At 42.9% G+C, this 20,346-nt stretch overlaps 1 protein-coding gene across 1 annotated transcript in view; it reads right to left on the bottom strand.

Annotated features, from left to right (window-relative positions):
• Positions 1-337: 337 nt before the first annotated feature.
• The window catches only part of MUC13 (mucin 13, cell surface associated), a 28,605-nt gene continuing 8,596 nt past the window's right edge, over positions 338-20,346 (bottom strand). Inside the window, exons 5-12 of the mRNA XM_081573660.1 lie at positions 16,893-16,948; positions 11,413-11,573; positions 8,426-8,551; positions 7,981-8,110; positions 7,296-7,333; positions 5,578-5,662; positions 2,776-2,977; positions 338-1,263 (exon numbers count right to left, since the gene is read on the bottom strand). Of these exons, the coding sequence (XP_081429786.1) occupies positions 2,776-2,977; positions 5,578-5,662; positions 7,296-7,333; positions 7,981-8,110; positions 8,426-8,551; positions 11,413-11,573; positions 16,893-16,948 (798 nt within the window). The 3' untranslated portion in view covers positions 338-1,263. The remainder of the gene's footprint in view (positions 1,264-2,775; positions 2,978-5,577; positions 5,663-7,295; positions 7,334-7,980; positions 8,111-8,425; positions 8,552-11,412; positions 11,574-16,892; positions 16,949-20,346) is intronic.

Genomic DNA, 20,346 nt, shown 5'->3' with positions numbered 1-20,346 from the left:
GGTTCAGTGATTAAGAATCTGCCTTCCAATGCAGGGGATGAAGGTTCAATCCCTGCTCGAGAAACTGAAATCCCACATTCCACAGTAAAACTAAGCCAGCACACAACTACTGAGCCCACGTGCTCTAGAGCCTGTGTTCCACAAGAGAAGCCCACACACTGAAACAAAGACCCAGTGCAGCCAAATTGTTTATTTTTAAATTACCATGGGTAATCCAACTTCACCTAATGACCAGATGTTAATCAATTCGGTTTACCACATGTCAAGTTTGCTATTAAAAGTGAAACTTAACTGCCATTTGCATCACCCCAAGCCGCAAACACAAGGAAGGACACCATTTATTAAAGATACGTTATTTGTTATCTTTTATAGTTGACAGTCAAGAACAAATAATAATAAAAAATACCTTTCAAGGAGACAGGACATTAGACATAAGCAACGATACTGTTAACATTAAAGAAAGACTGTGCTCGAGGTGACTGCCCCTATTCTTGGCTGTGTGTATGTTGGTGGCCACTGCTGAGCCTCTGAGGGAAGGCTGATGCTTTGGTGAAGTACCTCTGGAATCTGTATCACAAGGCTCGAGGGACATTTCCAGTCCAGGCCTTCTAGTTGACATTAAGAAGGTCCTGGATTGCCAGTAACTGCTCCACAAAAACTAAGAGACATGTCTCTTTTTCTGTCCCCTGGGCGTGAGGCCAGGTCACAAACTCCTGGCAGGGGAATGAAATCCCTATATTTGAGGAACAGAAGTAGCATGTCTGTTTTAACTTGCCAGAGAATGAACTTGAGCACCTTGAAGGATGGTATCTCCTCCCATTGCCTGGGACCTGCATAGCTGGTGTGTAAGAGTCTTCCAAAATTAGGCCACTTATCTGCAGTGTATCAACTCCAAGCAACATTCTTCCAGACTCTTCCAGGAGTGAATAATCCTGGGGAGCTTCCTTCTAGATAGGAAATGGTTATTGTTGCCCCACCAGGAAGAAAAACTAACCACTGTTCTGACTGGAGCAAATCAACTATCTTGCAAATGCTCACAGTATCTATATGCATTTAATTTCATAGGTACTTAGTTAGCAAACAAGCTGTATTCATTGCAAATAGTCACAACTTCCATTTGGAGAGGCTAGATGTTGGATGGAAGAGAAGTACCAAAGGCCAGATCTTCAAGGCTGCTCCCTTCTCCATCAGTCTTTTGAACATTCAAAATAAAAGCTCATATGTTAGGTTGAGGGGCTGTCGGACCCAAATTCTTCCAAAATTCTAGACAAAATGAGAGGGGAGGAAAACTCTTAGAAAAGAAGTATTCCAACAGAAATGTATAAGAAAATTTAGTTTCATAAGTGGTTAACATTGTTTTAAATATTATTTGAATAATATTTTTCAAATAGCTCTTTATGTACTTTGGCTTATTTGATCTTTATCCTCTGAAGTAGGCTTCATTTAGTCCATTTCACAGATAGGTAAACTAACCCAGAGAAGTCAAATAACCTGTCAGAGATCACACAGCTCAGAGCAGGAAGGGCCAGACTGTGAACCAGGTCTTTTGGATTCTAAATCCCATGCGTACTCAGCCACTAAAGGCCTTTCTTCAGATGCAATACTTGAAGTAAGCATTCCACCAGTGTGGAGAAAGGGAGGCTTGAAGAGAGTTAAATGGAAGGTTCACCTCAGGTAGGACCAACAGGCGTCTGTGGGACATCCATTCTTGACTACTGCTGACTGGACCTTGTGTCTAACCCCACATGGGCGCACTTTGTACAAATCACCCCTTCATGTATACATGAAACACTTAGAGTCCATGACTAAAGGAAAATCAACCATGAGATTTTAAAATAAAAACAACTCAGATTTTCCCAGAATATTCAAAGTGCGTTAAGACTCTCAAAGGATGACCCACTCACCTGGACCACCTGCAGAAGCTGAGTTCAAACCTGGGAAGTGGGGATGCTGCGACCCCTTTCCTGGCCTTTCCCCCAACCTCCTAGGTCCTCCTTCTCCTCAGCCTAGTTTTCTTCTCTCCTGGGATGCCACACCCCTCCTTCTTCCTCTTTCTCCTCACTCTTCCTCTTTTAAACAAGTCATTTTTCTCCTTGCCTCTTCTGTTTCCCCCTCTTCTCCAGCCCCTTCTCCTTTTCCTTCTGTCTTGCCACTCCTCCTTGCAGGAGTTTTCTCTGACAGGCTTTCTCCTTTCAGTATTTCATTTGGTGACACTGAGCAATGCCAGCTACAATTCTCTAATACAAATCTCATGAGGACAAGCTATTCACCTTGAAAGTCCTCCCAAGGGAAAGAAAATATTACCAGGCTCACTTGTTACTTTAGAAATTGACCAAGTTGCCTTGTGGTCTGGGTGGGGAGGAGAGGAGAGATTTGCCTTTATGTGGGCTGGCTGGAAAGGACCCATGCAAACAGAACCATGCTTACATCCAACGGTCCTTCCCAAGCCAGACCTAGGTTGGGCCCTAGGGCCTTCAGCAGTCTAAAATTATCATCACAACCACTGGAGTTATAGCCCAAGAAATGTATAATTTAAAGAGACCTTAAGGGTATCTGAATTAAGCTTCCCTTTTTACAGCTGAGGAAATAGATGGCAAGAGAAATTAAGTGGAGTGTCTAAAGTCACATAGATGGTCAGTGTTAGGGACCAATTGGTGGCTAATTATAATAGCTTCCTGATGAAAAATTAAAAAGGTCTATCGGGGCAGCCAGGTCCTAAGTCTGCCCTGGGTCATTTCACTCAACAAAGGCAAATAGAAAACGCACAATACTCACCTAATAGTCTGCTCGGGGTAGAATACCCTGCCTTGTGTAGGGGTTCTCTGGCTGGTTGTCTCTGGGTAGGTTCACCCTGATCTTAGGGAAGATGCTCCCCTCTGCTCCTAGATTGCTAAAGCCAGTCTCCTTAAGTCTCAGATGTTGCAAGTCCTTCTCAATCAAGATCTCTTCTTCCACATCCCTGCCTTTGTTCTTTAACCTGTAATTGGTAACAGATATTAGGATCTGACAGTGGTGGCAAGCTCCTTGAAGCAAATGTTAATATTCTTTTTTAAATATTTAAAACTTTTAAATAATTTCAAATTTACATGTAATTTACAAAAAAAAAAAATACACAAAGCTCCCATACATCTGTCACCCAGAGTCCCCAACTGTTAACATTCCTGAACCATTTAAGAATAAGCTACAGACCTGATGCCCATTACTGGTAATACTTCAGTACTTCATTCAGTGTAGATTCCCTGACTCCTCATAAGCTCCATGTAACCATCAAAACCAGAACATTATCCTGATCCAACATTACCATCTATTAATAATTCTGCCTGTCATATTACATATTACATTGCTAATAATGTTAGTATTCTTCAGTGTGCCTTTGAATTACTTATGGAAATGATAGTAAAAGTCAAAGCAAAAGGATGATTTGTGATATAATTTTTCATTCAAGCAAAGTCAATTCTATAGAAGCACCTCAATGAATAAGATGAGTTCAAGGCATAAAGATCTTAAGGAGAAATAGAAGTTTCCCAGGATGTGCTGTGAGCCCTCAAGGACCTCAAATGAAAGCATTCAATGCCAAGTGGAAGGATTTGAGGTGAGGGAGGCACTTCCCCCCGTCCCCCCAGTTAACTCTAATCATGACCCTTCTTTCCTTCTGGCCCACGGTCACCCGCAATGCTGCTCTGTTAGAGTGGGTGGTAGGCCCAGAGGCATCCGTAATGGCCACAGGACAGTCCAAGAGTGACTCTCAGACACTGGGGTGTTGTAAAGGAAGACCCACTCACCTGCTGACCCTGATGGCCAGCCTAGCCCACCACAGAGTTCTTCCCTGTGACAACACTCCTGTCTAAGGTGGCTGAGAAGAGTCTCCCTTCCCTTGGGAATGGGCAAGAAATTCTAATTCTTGGAGGGCTTTAGGAATAATGAATCCAAGGCTGATCTAAGAGCAAAACCAGGCTCTGCAGCAGGAAGAGGGAACTGAGAACCAAGGCTGTTCTGGGACACAAGTGCTATGGCAGCCCCTGAGGGCCCTGGAGACCATGGCAGTGGGCTGGTCCACCGTGGAGGAGGCAGCCTTGCTCCAGAGCTGAATGTCCTGGCCCACCTCCCCCTGGGAAAGGGAAGGCCATGTTCCCAGTTCCCAGCTTGGCATCCTTGCAATCAAGTCTCTTGGGGAAGAGTTAATAACAAAATGGAGTGAAGGGCAGGGGGGAAAGAAGAAACAAAATATTTTAGGAACGAAAACTATTTGTCCTCTCACATTACAGTGCAAGAAAACCTATTTGCCAAAATATAAGCTATGAGCCAAATGTTACTTTTAAAAAGTAGCTTTTCTTTTTTTTTTAATCAGAGTGGCTCCTCACTTGGCACATCTAGAATAGAATAGATGATAGCATTACATCCTTGTTAATGGAGGGAACTTTATCTAAATGTAGAATGAATGAATGGACCCTACTTAAGTTTTTAAAAAGGGCACTTAAGGCACCAAACTGAAAAAACGCCATGCAGAGATAACGTTTCTACTTAAAACCCAGGAGGCTCAGCTGAGGTGTCCTTGTCCTTGTGTTAGTCACTCCGTCACGTTCAACTCTGTGACCCCATGGACTGTAGCCTGCCAGGCTCCTCTGTCCATAGGATTCTCCAGACAAGAACACTGGAGTGGGTTGCCATGCCCTTCTCCAGGGGATCTTCCCGACCCAGGGATCAAACCCAGGTCTCCTGCATTGCAGGCATATTCTTCATCATCTGAGCCACCAGGGATGATAGGCTATTTGCAGTGAGATTCTGGGCAGGGGTGACTTGATGAAAATTATATTTGACAATGTCAATGGAGTTAAATATTGCTAACAAAATAGTTTTTTGTTTGTTGTTTTTTTTTTTTTTTTGAGCAAATAAAGGTTTATTGTAGGGCAAACAAGGAGAATGAGTGGCTCATGCTCAAAAAAGCCCAAACTACCCAAAGCATTTTTAATGACATCAGAAAATGGTTGCTATGTCACTTTATAGGCTTCCCTGGTGGCTCAGATGATAAAGAATCTGCCTACAATGTAGGAGACCTGGGTTCAGTCCCAGGCTTGGGAAGATCCCCTGGAGAAGGGAATGGCTACCCACTCCATTATTCTTTCCTGGAGAATCCATGGACAGAGGAGCCCGACGGGCTACAGTCTATGGGGTCACAAAGAGTCAGACACTACTGAGCAACTAACACTGATGTCACTTTATAGTATTAAGCAAAAACAAATCTCAACAAAAATTTAAAAGCACACAAGATACAAAATTCATTTTAAACAGTAGCCAGAAACCTAGAAAGATGTATGCCAAAATGTTGGTTGTTTCAGGGTGGTGGGTTTTATGGGTGATTTTTTTATTCTGCTCTCTTCCACAAGTTCTATTTTCTTCAGTGAATCATGTGTAGCTTATAGAATCAGAAGAAAGTTCAGATAAGATAAAAGGTCAATGGTATTAGAGAGGTCTCGCCTTATTTCCCTTCTCTTGCCCGGGAAAGGCTGGCTGTGTTTGGAAACCAGAATGTAGTGCTGCTGGCGCTGTGACCCAAGAAAGGGATGCTTTGTCCCATACCTCATTGAGACGATGAGTGCAATCACCATGCCAAGAATGAAGATGCCAGCAATGGTGCCCACGATCGTGAGGATCAGCTGAAATGCTGAAAGGGAAAAAAGAGTAGGAACAGCTTCCCCCAAGCAGACCCCCCCTGTCTACTGCACAGGTACGGGTATTCCCAGTGGTTTCTGGCCAAGAACACAATGGGGCTCTGGTCTCTGACCCCCCTTCCAGGGCCAGGATGAGTAGGTGGCTCACTTCCTTTAACCCTATGTCCACTGTCACCCCCAACTGTGTCTTCAGAACTCAGTCAGAAGAGATAAACTTGCCAGATGAAAGAAGACCATAAACGCAAAGGAGGCCATGGTGGCAGGACCTTCCTGGGCTTCGTAGGGAGTGGGATCCCACCTGAGGTCCATGCTACCTCCTTACTCTGCTGCCTTCGCCTGCCACCATAACTGATTTTGCTGATAAACTTAGGGGAACCAGGTTGGAGTTAAATTTGTCACTAATAGAGGAGCCAGGTAAAGGCTGGATGGAATTGGTGAGGGAAGAGTCTGGAGGTTCATTTCCACTCAGTCTCCTCTAGATCTGCTCTGTTTGGTGCTCCTGAGCACTTAAAATGTCCTCCTGGTGTGGCAGGTCAGTGTAACGTACACAGTGGATTTCAAACACATAGTATGAAAAAATTGTAAAATATCTCTAATACTCTTATATTGATTGCCTGCTAAAATGATACTATTTTCCATATAGTGAGTGAAATAAAATTTTATTGAAAATCAATTTAACCTATTTCTCTTTACTTTTAAAATTTTACGTAGAATTTTTTAAATCTGAAATTAAGTCTGAAGATCATGTTGTATTTTTATTGGTCAGTGCTGCTCTAGATCCCTTTGATTCTTCCTGCTCCATGACTGCCCTTTATAACACGTCTAACTAACCAGGATGCATGGGGCCATTGATCATTAAGTCTGGAAAAAAGCCTCAAAAGTCATCTGATCCAAACTTCTCATGTTATAGATGGAGACACTGAAAGCCCAGAAGGAAGAAATGACTTATCAAACCCAGGCTCACAACAAAATACAGTAGAAAAGAAAAGCATTTCTAATCACTAACTTTGTGGCTGGCTGGGAAACTAACAGAAATATTTCCTTCACCTTGGGTCATTGATCTTTTAGTTCATTATATAAAATTTTAAATATAATACAGTTAGTATTGTCCCAGTCTGGTGTAGGGCATGGAAGGAAACAAAGCAACTGAATTTACAACAACATATCCCAAACTTGGAAAAAGGAAAAAAATTGTTAAAAAACACTAGTAAAACAAAAAGATGATTAGAGTATTTAAATGTCTGGTTTCTAGTTTTGCTCCACTATGAACATAAACATTTTTGAAATATACTGGTCTTTATCCTTTCTAGTAGCAGACAATGAATATTTAATCTAATGCAGGAAATGAATACAATGTTGGGACAACCTTCTTTGGCCTGGGAGGGACAAGTCCAGCGGTTCCAGCCCATCTCTTGGGCTGAGTTCTATTGTTTCCCGTAGCTGAGAGGCTCTATCTATGACCTAAGGGTGGGCATGAACTGGCCTGACCCAGAAGACAAACTCCAGGCAGATTTTCTCTCTCTTTATGAAAAAAGTCAGAGACTTTGGGGGACTGGACAGAATTTTGAATGTGGTCAATGTCTGTTTCTCAGAAGCTTAATAACAAAGCAAGACTTTTCTACTCACAGTCTGTACAGTTGACTCCACTGTAGCCAAACGCACACCTAAAATACAAGAAGGAATAGGAAACTGTGGTAAAGAACCTTATGAAAGCAGGTCAGAGTTCCTGCCCAACCTCCATGTCTTCCATGCATCCTTCTTTCATTGTCTCCTCCCCGTTCTGTCTCCTCTTTCTCTTTTCTTCCTTATGCACCCTGATCTTCCAGGTAAGTACCTTTCATGGCTCTCGGGAAGATTGAGGGGGCACATAATCCTGTGTGGTTCCATTTGCTACCAACTGAATGCTCCATCTTCAGAGCACTGGGAGGATTCATCGGTTTGGGTGAAGCTGATTCCCAGAGACCTAGCACTTAGTGGGGCCCCTCAAGCTGTGAGACCACGTGGCTCACTCTGCTACTTATTTGCTGCCCTGGGAGCAGGGACTTGCCATTCATATTCTCTGAGCTTTAGTTTCATCACTTGAAAATGGGGGAATGAATACATTCCTGAAGTGGTTATATGAGAAGCAATACCTCTTGTAGTTCCCAGCTCACAGATAAATGTTCAAAAATTGATGATAGTGGTGGTGATGCTCGGTACCTCGTGCCAGTGAACCAACTTTCCAAACGTAAACTCATACATACATTACAAGCTCTGTCCTTTTCACCCAGCCTTAGCTATGAGAAGATGAGAAAGGGGTGATTTCTCTTACTCTCGACAAGTCCCATTACTGTCTTGCTTGTATCCTGGCAGGCACATGCAGTTAGCACTCCCGCTGCTCGTCACTAGGCATTGCTTCTTGCTCTCTGCATTGCAGGCATCAGGACATGTTGGACCCAAATCTTCAAAAGAGAGTGATTTCTAGGTAATTTTCAGAAACAACCTCTTCAACCCCAAAGTGACACATCACAGAATACAATTTTTTACATTGCTTTTTCCTGGTGAAACTAGGCGCTCAGTGGCTGTGAAGTGGTACATGGACCTCCTCACCAGCTCTTACCCAAGGCCCCCTCCAGGCCCATAGAATGAAAGCCAAAATTCACATCCCTCAGACCCTGAAATGCACATGGAAGCTTGAGCAGGAAAGTGTGTACTTTGTGAGAATGCAGAAGGAAAGGTGAAGGAGGTGAACCATTTGAAGCAGATGGAACACTTACCAACACACATAAGCATCTGTGGGATTGGTCTCACCAGCCCCTTTTTGCACTCACATAGTGAACCACGGTCACAGTCATTTTGGTCACTCGGCTTTTCACAACCATAGTAATCACACAGTGATTGCTCTGAGAGGCACAAATAATTCAAAGACATACTTAGCAAGACAATATGGATAAGGTAACTTGTGAAAACACCCCGTTCCATTGTGGTCATCACTGCCTTTTAACACACTTTGGGATTCAACCAACAAAAATCCAAGATTCTGAAATTCAGCTCCCCAGTGGGTCTCTTCTGTAAATATTTCCTTATATTATTCAATTAAAATTAATTCAATCCCATGCAGGAGAATTATGTTCAAATGCTATTTTCCACCTAGCTCTTTGCTGGGTTCCACAAAGGACACAGTAGCTGCATAAGTTTTGGATCTCATCTTCAGAGAGTTACATGTTTGTATCCATAGAGAGTTGCAACCAGCAATTTGTAGCATAGACTTTAGGTACAATGGGAATTCAGGGGCTCAGGTAGCTAAAGATAACATGGAGAAGGTGGAAATTGGGCTAAGTCTTGAAAGAGAGGAAAGATTTTAATAGTCTGAGGCAAAGTCTAAGTGAAGTAAACAAGGGGTGAAAAGAAGGAAAGGATTGTTGTCTGGGAATGATGGGACTGTACTTGGGCAGGGGGGAGAGACAATGTGGTGAGGTGAAAGAAAATAGAATTCTTGGCTCTGCAGTTGATTGGAGACTTTTTGTTCAATCATTTGATTTTTGGTGGGTTCAAGTTCCCTTCCACCTGTGAAATGGGGCTAATGCAAGTGTCTACTATAGGAGACTCAACAAATAATCATTCCTTTGTTCATTCATTGGTATAGCAGGGTTAGAATGCTAGGTTAAGGTCACTGACTTTTATCCTACAAGTCTGAGAATCCATTGTAGATTCTGAGCAGAAGCATGGCATGAGAAAGCCATCTTTTAAGAATGTTAGTCTAGAAACAGATTGGAAGGCATTAGGGACAAAAAGATGAATCTGAGAATAGATTATGGGGAGAGAATAGGAGCAGGGAGAAGATATGTGGTTACTCTCTTCCAAACATCCGAAGCCTATAACTAACCTTCCTTTATCACCTGCTGTTTGAAAATGCCTCTAAATAAAAACTCAGAGAAAGAGATTTTACAACTGTTGACACAGAAAACAGACTCTGTCTTTGCTGCAGAAATGAGAGAGCAGCAAAAGGTGTTTTTCTCTAAAAGTTTCGAGAGCTCTTCCTTCCACGTGCTGGGCAGTTCGTGCTCCTGTGGCCATCTCTAGCTGGCATCATTTGGTAATCTGTTAATGTATCTGAGAGCACATGCCTGGTCTCAGAGTGGAGAGATGCTGAGAGGAGCTGTCAAAAAGAGCAGTTCTTAGAGCTGAGGCTGAATAATTTCAAGTCTGCCAGGCTCAGAGCTAAGGCAGTTCTGCTGCTGCTGCTGCTGCTAAGTCGCTTCAGTCATGTCCGACTCTGTGCGACCCCATAGACGGCAGCCCACCAGGCTCTCCCATCCCTGGGATTCTCCAGGCAAGAATACTGGAGTGGGTTGCCATTTCCTTCTCCAATGCATGAAAGTGAAAAGTCAAAGTGAAGTCGCTCAGTCATGTCCGACTCTTTGCGACCCCATGGACTGCAGCCTACCAGGCTCCTCCATCCATGGGATTTTCCAGGCAAGAGTACTGGAGTGGGGTGCCATTGCCTTAGAGCCAAATGAGAGAACAGCAATGGAAACCCTAACTTTATCTTGAAGAATGCACTGGTTATTTTCATTTGATGACCATTATAAGTGGTCCATCCCCAAGCTGATGGGGAATCTCAACTTCCTCACATTTGCTAGAAATCTCATCTAGCCAAAAGCAGGGTGTACAGTAAGGTTTTGTCTTGCCCTGCTGACAGTTTCATCTTCCAGGCGGGTATAGCTATTCTGACTACATGAATTGCTACTCTGGACCAAATTCTGACCCCCAAGGAGAAATTTATTGGCAAGTAGAAGTGACTGGTTCCTTGGAAGACAAGGACCAAGTGATAGCTGGAAAGAGGAGTATGACTTTGAGAGAGTAAATATCGAAATGTTCAGAAAGGCTAAGGTGTAGTTCCATGGTATGAGACTCTGGAAGATGAAAACAGTTCAGGAAAGTAAGAAGCTTTGAAAATGTAATCCTAACTGTGTAGCTGCAAATGACCCGCAACGAGCTATAAAAAAAAAGTGGGAGAAGGCCAGGTAATTTAAGAAACTGGCATGGTTTGCACAGGAAGTTCTCAGAGGAGAGACATAAAACAAAATATAAAAAGAAAGTCCCGAAGCCAAAGGTGGAATATTAAAAGTATGACAGTCTAGAGTCCCAAATGAGTTCAGGCTTGTGACAAGCAAAACCCCAAACAACAACAACAACAAAAATCCGATTACAAAGAGCAAAGGGTTAAAAATAAAAAATGAGCAAATAAAGAGTGTGTGTGCTTTCCATGTCACAGGGACTCATGGAAAGGCCAGGCCTGGTTGGTATGTTTATAAAACAGCTAAAGTGAATTGTTACAGCTCTTCCGTGGGCATGTGCATCTGCCTAAGGGGAAACTGTGTAGGTAAAACTTCCTATAAGCATTTGGAAAGCTGTAACTTGGTATAGAGCTCTCTTGTTTCCTCCTTTCTTCATCTTTCCCAGTCCAGAGGCTAGTTATCCAAGGCTACCTTCGAAGGAGAGGGAGAAACTAGTCAGTTTGATGACTTAGAGGATGGTTATAAAGGAACAGAAGTCAAGTGACTGGGGAGAGGGAGGGAGGAAGAAAGGACAGGTTCAGAGAAAACTCTGAGATGTCTGTGGATTCAATTATCCAGTTCTTCTGGCCCCCTTCACAAGTAAAGTAAAAAATTTACTTATAAAAATTTACTTTTATTTTTTTATAATAGAAAATGTAGATAGGTCTTCAGGTAAATGTTGAAAAAAATTATTTAATACTTACTGTCATATCCTATAAAGTTACTTGTGCTCTTAATTGCACTTGTAATGGCATTTGATATGCTTTTCTCATCTTCCTTTGTAGTTTCTGTAAAAATGTTTACTACTTCTACGTCAACACCCTGGTCACTAGCACGCATTTCAGATCTTGCTGAAGGGGATGTGCTAAAAATGAAATGAATCCATCACTTGATGAATTGAACTAAAACATCACCAAATTGGTCTTCAGACCTCCCAGACTCTCAAATCTCCCAGAGTTAGTCCCGACCCATTGTTTTATATCCACAGTTGAGGCTCGAAGAGGGAGGCCTAGGGTTGCTATAAGATAGCCATTTATAGGCTTAGAGATCTCTATTCAATATGCATTCAGAGGAAATCTAGGGCTACCATAAGGTCCTATTGGAAAACACTTGGAAAAATTGTGGACGATCATTTCTAGGCACCTGGATTGAACCAGAAGTAGAATCAGTGACATGTGAAATAGTAAGCTGTCATTTTCTGCGGAAAATCAAGAGTAGATCTGATGAGCTGTAAAATCTCAGATTTGTGCCTTGAGAGAGACAAAGGGGTATGTATTCCTTTCTGTGCAGAGAGAGAGCAGTAATCAACTATATTGAGTCTGGATCCTTCCCAGAAAGGGCCCAGAAAGCCAGCAGGCAGCTTCAAAGTATGTGTGTGTGACTAGGCCTGGGCACACCTGACCCAGAGGAGAACTGATCCCAAGAAAGGAGGGGCCATAGGAAGCATCAGACGTGCATGCATGCTAAGTCGTTTCAGTAGTGTCCAACTCTTTGTGACGCTATGTACCGTAGCCCACCAGGCTCCTCTGCCCATGGGATTCTCCAGGCAAGAATTTTGGAGTGAGTTGCCATTCCCTTCTCCAAGGGAATCTTTCCAACCCAGGGATGGAAACAGCATCTCTTTAGGTTTCCTGCATTGGCAGGCGGGTTCTTTACCACTAGCACGGCCTGGGAAGCCCAAGAAGCATCAGAATGTAATACCAAATCACATCACCTTGCTGCAAGACATCATAAGGGTCTTTCCCTCTCTCTAAATAGCACTACAGTTTGGGGTCCTGAGATCAGCTGTGCCAAGTTCTAATTCTTTGATTTATCCAGAAAAAATCAAGTGATACAACCACTGAGAGAGAAAAAAAAGGACTTTAAAAGACTTCTTCCCTCTCTGATTTGTGGCCATGTGTTTTTAAGACTCAGGATATATTTTTGCTGTCCTATTGTTTTCCTATACTCCATTCTGACTTTTGAATAAATACAGAAGTTTGAAAACACAGCCAACCCTACTTATATAATGTTTGCAGCTATATGGGTTCTATGGAACAATCCAGAAAATCAAAAACATGAACCAAATTCTGTTTTTAGGAATGATCACCTCAAAAAAAGGAGTCAAAAAAGCAAAGTGGGCTTTAGAATCTTAAAGTTTCACGACTTGTTCATGGCAGGACTCAGAGGTAACAGAGGAAGGTACCAGGCAGTGAGAACGGGGTGCCTGGTACAAACTCTTCTTTATCAGTTGAAAGATGACCAGAGATCTATGGTATAATTTTGCAGTGGGGCTAGGAAAGAAATGCCATCCATAATTCATTCATCATCTAAAGAACCTACTAGCATACAGTTCAGGAGGCAAGACATTACTCATGGAAGAGTTCAAGGAAACGATGGAGTGGCCGTGTACTCAAGTGACAAAAAGTTGTCATGTACACAACCAGGGCGTTAGCCTCCAAGTTAAGAATCCAGAGATCTAGACCCAGGGGAGCCACCATCTTCTCTGGCCCAAGACCAGTCAGTCCTAACTTCCCTCAGCCCAAGTGTCCTCCTCTGTCCAAAAAGAGATTGGAGTGTTAAAGGAATTCTGAGGATCCTTCCAATTCCAACATTCAGGCAGTAAATAAAGAGCTTGGGGATTCCGAGGAGAGAGCACTGGTCTGGAGCCTAAGAAATGCCCTCTGAAGTGAGATTGAGGTCCATCTGCCCTCCAGTGCCCCCAAGCTGGGGGAGCTGCTCCTCTCAGGACACTGAGCTCACAGGTAAGATGCTGTCACCAAACTCCCCTGGCTCCCTTTCAGTAACTCCCTAAAAACGGAAGGAGTGCCACAGTTTCAGGGAACCACCCCCCACCAAATGACTCCGTGGGACCAGCTGTCCATCACACTTGCAGTGGCCCCTATTCTGGAAGGGAAACAGATGGGAACGAATACATGTTGAAACTGACTACATGCCAGGTACTTTGCACAGGGAATCTTTCCAACGGTATCTCATTTGCTCCCCACAGGGTTCTGGGAAAGTTGATCAGAGTAAACCAGATATACGGATTAGGTAACAAAAGTTAAGAGAGGTTAAAACACCCACCCAGTCACACAGCAATAAGGTGCCAAGGCTGGGATTCAAGAAGAGGTTTACCTGCTACCTGCTGCTGTCACACCTCGCTGTTCCTGCTTTTATCCAGTCATTCTGATGCATGAACTCCCTGTTGTCCCTTAAACCAAGCCTAACACCCTTCAATGATGTATAGCCTTCAGTAGTTGTCTGCTGTGTCTCCAGCTTCCAGCCACTGTGTTGGGGCCCAGCCTCTCTGCCTGCTGCCTGTACTATGCCTCCTGTTAGACTGTCTCCTGGCTACCAGTCACATGTGCCCCTTACTCATCGCCAAAATCAAAACTCACTATTTTTAGGGGGTCTTCTCTGAATTCATCTTTTTCCACAAAGGATTTGACAAAGTTTATGAAGATAGATGTGATAATAAAACCACAGAGATATAAATACATTCAGTTCAGTTCAGTTCAGTTCAGTCGCTCAGCCGTGTCCAACTCTTTGTGACCCCATGAATTGCAGCACGCCAGGCCTCTCTGTCCATCACCAACTCCCGGAGTCTACCCAAACCCATGTCCATCGAGTCGGTGATGCCATCCAACCATCTCATCCTCTGTCGTCCCCTTCTCCTCCTGCCCCCAATCCTACCCAGCATTAGGGTCTTTTCCAATGAGTCAACTCTTCACATGAGGTGGCCAAAGTATTGGAGTTTCAGCTTCAACATCAGTCCTTCCAATGAACATCCAGGATTGATCTCCTTTAGGATGGATTGATTGGATCTCCTTGCTGTCCAAGGGACTCTCAAGAGTCTTCTCCAACACCACAGTTCAAAAGCATCAATTCTGCGGCGCTCAGCTTTCTTCACCGTCCAACTCTCACATCCATACATGACCACTGGAAAAACCATAGCCTTGACTAGACGGACTTTTGTTGGCAAAGTAACGTCTCTGCTTTTCAATATGCTATCTAGGTTGGCCATAACCTTCCTTCCAAGGAGCAAGCGTCTTTTATTTCATGGCTGCAATCACCATCAGCAGTGATTCTGGAGCCCCCCAAAATAAAGTCTGACACTGTTTCCACTGTTTCCCCATCCATTTCCCATGAAGTGATGGGACCAGATGCCATGATGTTAGTTTTCCGAACGTTGAGCTTTAAGCCAACTTTTTCACTCTCCTCTTTCACTTTCATCAAGAGGCTCTTTAGTTCTTCTTCACTTTCTGCCATAAGGGTGGTGTCATCCGCATATCTGAGGTTATTGATATTTCTCCTGGCAATCTCGATTCCAGCTTGTGTTTCTTCCAGCCCAGCGTTTCTCATGATGTACTCTGCATATAAGTTAAATAAGCAGGGTGACAATATACAGCCTTGACGTATTCCTTTTCCTATTTGGAACCACTCTGTTGTTCCATGTCCATTTCTAACTGTTGCTTCCTGACCTGCATACAGGTTTCTCAAGAGGCAGGTCAGGTGGTCTGGTATTTCCATCTCTTTAAGAATTGTCCACAGTTTATTGTGATCCACACAGTCAAAGGCTTTGGCATAGTCAATAAAGCAGAAATAGATGTTTTTCTGGAACTCTCTTGCTTTTTCGATGATCCAGCGGATATTGGCAATTTGATCTCTGGTTCCTCTGCCTTTTCCAAAGCCAGCTTGAACATCTGGAAGTTCATGGTTCACGTATTGCTGAAGCCTGGCTTGGAGAATTTTGAGCATTACTTTACTAGCATGTGAGATGAGTGCAATTGTGCGGTAGTTTGAGCATTCTTTGGCATTGCCTTTCTTTGGGATTGGAACAAAAACTGACCTCTTCCAGTCCTGTGGCCACTGCTGAGTTTTCCAAGTTTGCTGGCATATTGAGTGCAGCACTTTCACAGCATCACCTTTGAGGATTTGAAATAGCTCAACTGGAATTCCTTCACCTCCACTAGCTTTGTTCGTAGTGATGCTTTCTACGGCCCACTTGACTTCACGTTCCAGGATGTCTGTCTCTAGGTGAGTGATCACACCATCGTGACTATCTGGGTCGTGAAGATCTTTTTTGTACAGTTCTTCTGTGTATTCTTGCCACCTCTTCTTAATATCTTCTGCTTCTGTTAGGTCCATACCATTTCTGTCCTTTATCAAGCCCATCTTTGCATGAAATGTTCCTTTGGTATCTCTAATTTTCTTGAAGAGATCTCTAGTCTTTCCCAATCTGTTGTTTTCCTCTATTTCTTTGCACTGATCACTGAGGAAGACTTTCTTATCTCTCCTTGCTATTCTTTGGAACTCTGCATTCAGATGGGAATATCTTTCCTTTTCTTCTTTGCTTTTTGCTTCTCTTCTCTTCCCAGCTATCTGTAAGGCCTCCTCAGACAGCCATTTTGCTTTTTTGCATTTCTTTCCCATGGGGCTGTCTTGATCCCTGTCTCCTGTACAATGTCATGAACCTCTGTCCGTAGTTCATCAGGCACTCTATCAGATCTAGTCCCTTAAATCTATTTGTCACTTCCACGGTATACTCATAAGGGATTTGATCTAGGTCATACCTGAATGGACTAGTGGTTTTCCCTACTTTCTTCAATTTAAGTCTGAATTTGGCAATAAATACATTAGAGCTGCTTTTTCTGCACGATTCTGTTTACCTTAGAGAGTGCTTTCCTCAGCCTGCAGCACTTGTGTATCAATATGCTTCAGAGAAGGCCAAGATGGAATCACTAATTTCTCGATAATCCTCTACCTCTTTGGGTTTCCAAATCGCACACAGCCCTGGTCACTACATGCTGATATGCTCACTGCATGCCTGTTCTTACTGTAGAAAGAACTCACGACAGGCCCTTCAGTGACCAGTCGTGTGACTGGGGTCTTCCTGTCTGCCTCATTTCCCCCTATGAAGGAAGAGATGGCTATGAACCATTCATTCTCCTCCTGGCCCCCTGGGATGCACATTCCAGGGACTGGCCAGGTGTGGTTTGTTATTCCCAGGCTACACTCGGCCCACCCAGGCCAGGGTCAATGTGCATCTGAGTCCTTTGTGGTACTCAGACTGACCACCTCTTCTTGACCTGTGACTGGCCACCCTAGGACTTCAGTGCCATGTGGGGAATGCAAGAGGAGACCAAAAGTTAAGGAACACAACCTGCTTCCAAAGTACTCCGTGGGTCCACAGGTAACTTACCTTACTTTAACAATTACAGTCTGTCCATAATCAGTGTTGTTAAATGTATTTTCAAACTGTGGAGAAGAAGAACAGATTTAATAACAACTACAGCAAGGGGGAAAAGTAATAGTATATCTAGGTTTTTAATATAAACCCATTTCTAAACTCATTTATGTAACACAGCAAATTTATTCTTTACATGTGCTCTAACACCTTCAGTAATTTCTGCTCTAAAATAGGATGATTCTGGTATAAGTCAGAGCTACCCAGGAAAAAGATGGAAACCTGAAGCACTCAGTCAAATCAATACTCTTAAATATAGCGTGACTGACTTGTTTTCTCTTTTCAAAGTCATGTGAAGTTTTGCATCTTTGTTAGACTTACCTATATACATACTTCATACATTCATCAATTTACCCAAGGAAGACTTAAATGCTTACGTTTCCAAGGCATCATGCCAGAGACATAGATTACCAAGATGGGCAGACCCAGCCTATGATCAAGTTACACCATGTAACCTCAGATTACACCATGAAGCTGACAGAGGTAAGTGCCAGAGATAATACAATCTACCATGAAAGTTCAAAGAAACGCTCTTTCAGTTTCAGAGCACAAGACAGGGCTTCATAAAGGAAACAGGCCGTAAAGCATTTCAGTAGGTGGCTTGGGTCCAGGGAGTAGACAGAGGAAGAAATAGCTCGCCCCAATGCTTGGAGCAGTGTGGCTTAGAAGACAGCTGAAGTGTCAAGTTTCTCCATTTGTCAGCGTTTGCAAAATTTAACTTCTTTGAACCTCACTTTCTCACTGGGAAATTTGAGACAGCAGTAATTCCCACTGAATAGGGCTCTAATGTGTAGAAAATGAGATGGAATACATGATACATAGCTTTGTGAGCTGGAAGGGGCTCCAGCACTGGTAGATCTTATTAGGCCTGAATTGTGTTCTAAGAGCAGACAACTCTAGATACTTGTAAACAAGTGGCCAGAGATGAAGATGAGACCTCTGGCAGGGGTGAGGTGGAGGTAGGGTGGAGGTCCCAGCTAGAAGGTAAGTTATTTGATGCCAAGAATGAGTTCATTTTCTCTTTCTTATGATACCACCCACACCTGCCCATCCCCAACTTTTATCCCATAGCACTCAGCATAGGGCCATCTCCAGGAAACACTCAACAAACACAAGCTGACTGATGATTGAAGAAATTAAATGTGAAATCATAACCTTGGACATGTCTTCCTCTCTTTGGACCCCAGTCTTGAAATTTATTACATGAATGTTGAACTGGGTTGGTGCAACTTTTTATAATTCAAGAATTTTATTATTTTTCCCCGCACTTTAAAAGATCATGGCAACCAGTGTAGTTTTAAGAGATATTAAAACATTTCTCTTATTCTAGTCAAATTCAAATAAATTTGATACTCTAGTTAAGGCTGAGCAGCCTTGTATCCAGAACATGTCTGTATTCCTTTCAATTCTTTTAAATATCAGGAAGAGCTGGTATTTCTGTAAACCATCAGAGCACTGGGAGTCTACTTAGGATCAAGTTCACTGGATGACCTCCAAGGCTCTATCCAGCTCCACTGTTGACCATTGGCCATTTAAATCTCTTAATCTCCAAAAAAATTTGCAAAATTAGCATCTGGCATAGGAAAAAGGTTTTCCTTTTCTTTTTTCCTTCTTCCAGGTCATCCTTCGAGGATTTGAGGATATACACTTACTGATCTGAAGGTCCAAAAGGCTGCGCATGCAGGCAGGAATTATGCAAACAGGCCTGCCAGGCCCCTACTGCACAACAGAGCCAGCAGGGGAGGAGAAGCAGCCCTGAGGGTCAGGCAGGTCTGGGTTCAAATTCCTTGTCTCCACTCATCAGCTGGGTGACCTTCCGTCAGTTTACTTAGCCTTCCTGATCCTTGACTATCTACCTCATCTGCTAAATAGTATCATAGTACCATCTTCCCCATGTGTCTATTTTGAGAATTAGAAATATACATAAGATGCCAGGTACAGCATAACAGGGAAACTTCAAATCCCTATGCAACCTGTCTACTTGGATCTAGCTGGGGACAAAATAGACCCTGAGAGACTTCTCAGGGCCTGAGCTGGCACTGCCCTGGCTACATGGTCTGCTAAGAGGACATTAAAGTAAGTAAACTGTCTTTCTTTTCCTATCTCCAGGAGTTGCAAAGGAGTTCTGGCGTATACCTTTCAGATTAAAAGTTTCTTGGATATTATGAAGTGCTCTATCCCCTCCCCGGCACCTCTGGGACCATGAAGATCTGACTGAACAAGTCACTAAACTAGTCTCTGAAGACCAGGGGCCTAGATCTGTAGCAGGAAAAGGCTCTGGACACTCATATACCCAAATCATGTTGGGAAATGCAGTGGCCACAGTGACCAGTGCTCAGTAAAGCCACATGAGACAACTGAAGGATTCCCTGGAAATGGAAACACTGGTGTTGCTTATCCTCAATGTGCCAAATATCGTCTGAGCAGGAAATTGGAATGCAGATCCAGGGTAAGAAGCTAAGTCATGGCCAGCAGGCCCTCATGCACAAGAGGTAAGGCAAAGAGGCTCAGGCAAGCCTGGGATACAGCAGACACAGCTTTTATAACAGCAGTGCCAGGCACCGGCTGTTTGGTCATCAGCACTTGCTCTCCCTGTACTAGCTGTAAGATCGTTTGGATAATCTTTTTTCATGTTTTACCAATTCTAATAACAAAATTCTTTTATAATGATATAATTTCAAATGGAAACACACTGTCATTGAGTAAAACGTTAATTTTTTTCCAAATTTGTATAAAATGCTTTATTGGTTTCTTTAAAAAACAAAAACCATAAAGCATGATCGCTTCTACTTTAGAGCCTCTAATCTAATCAAGTTTCATTTGAAAACTGAGAAGACAAGATTAAAAATGTCATGCCAAAAGCACACACAACTACACACACAACTAATAAAAAACACAAAACTCTGACAAACCTCACATTCATTCTCATGCCGTGCTCCAAGGATATTTGACATCTCTTGATTTTTGACTTAAAAGAGGTGTTTTTATCCTCTTTACATAATTTTTAATCTGTCGCTAGATGCTGTTATTCTGTACTTTGTGGTCCATTTTCATGGCCACCATGCTTCCTGGGCCCCCATTAAGACATTAGTTTTTTAAAGTCTTTCTCCACCTAGAGTTCTGAGATATTTCCAACCTAATATTTTTCCCTTCAAAACTAAATTTTGAGAAACACTGGCTGGACACCCTCTCTGAGACCTTCCAGACCTTCCTGACATATGTGGTTCCAGAATAGAGATCTCCATCTCCTCCATGTCGACACACTCACAGTAATCAACATGAAATGAAGCTGTTCATTTTGACCTTTTTGACAACGGGATAAAGAAGTAATGTTTATTAATTCAGATGGAGTTCCTCTTCTGGACATTAAAGAAGCCAGACTAGTCTAGAAATGTATGCAAATTTGACT

The sequence above is a fragment of the Giraffa tippelskirchi genome, chromosome 2, assembly GCF_054371585.1.
Source record: "Giraffa tippelskirchi isolate mGirTip1 chromosome 2, T2T-mGirTip1v1.2.pri, whole genome shotgun sequence".
Lineage (NCBI taxonomy): Eukaryota > Metazoa > Chordata > Mammalia > Artiodactyla > Giraffidae > Giraffa > Giraffa tippelskirchi.
The sequence above is the reverse complement of the archived record's forward strand: the minus strand, read 5'-3'. Positions and strand labels throughout refer to the sequence as shown.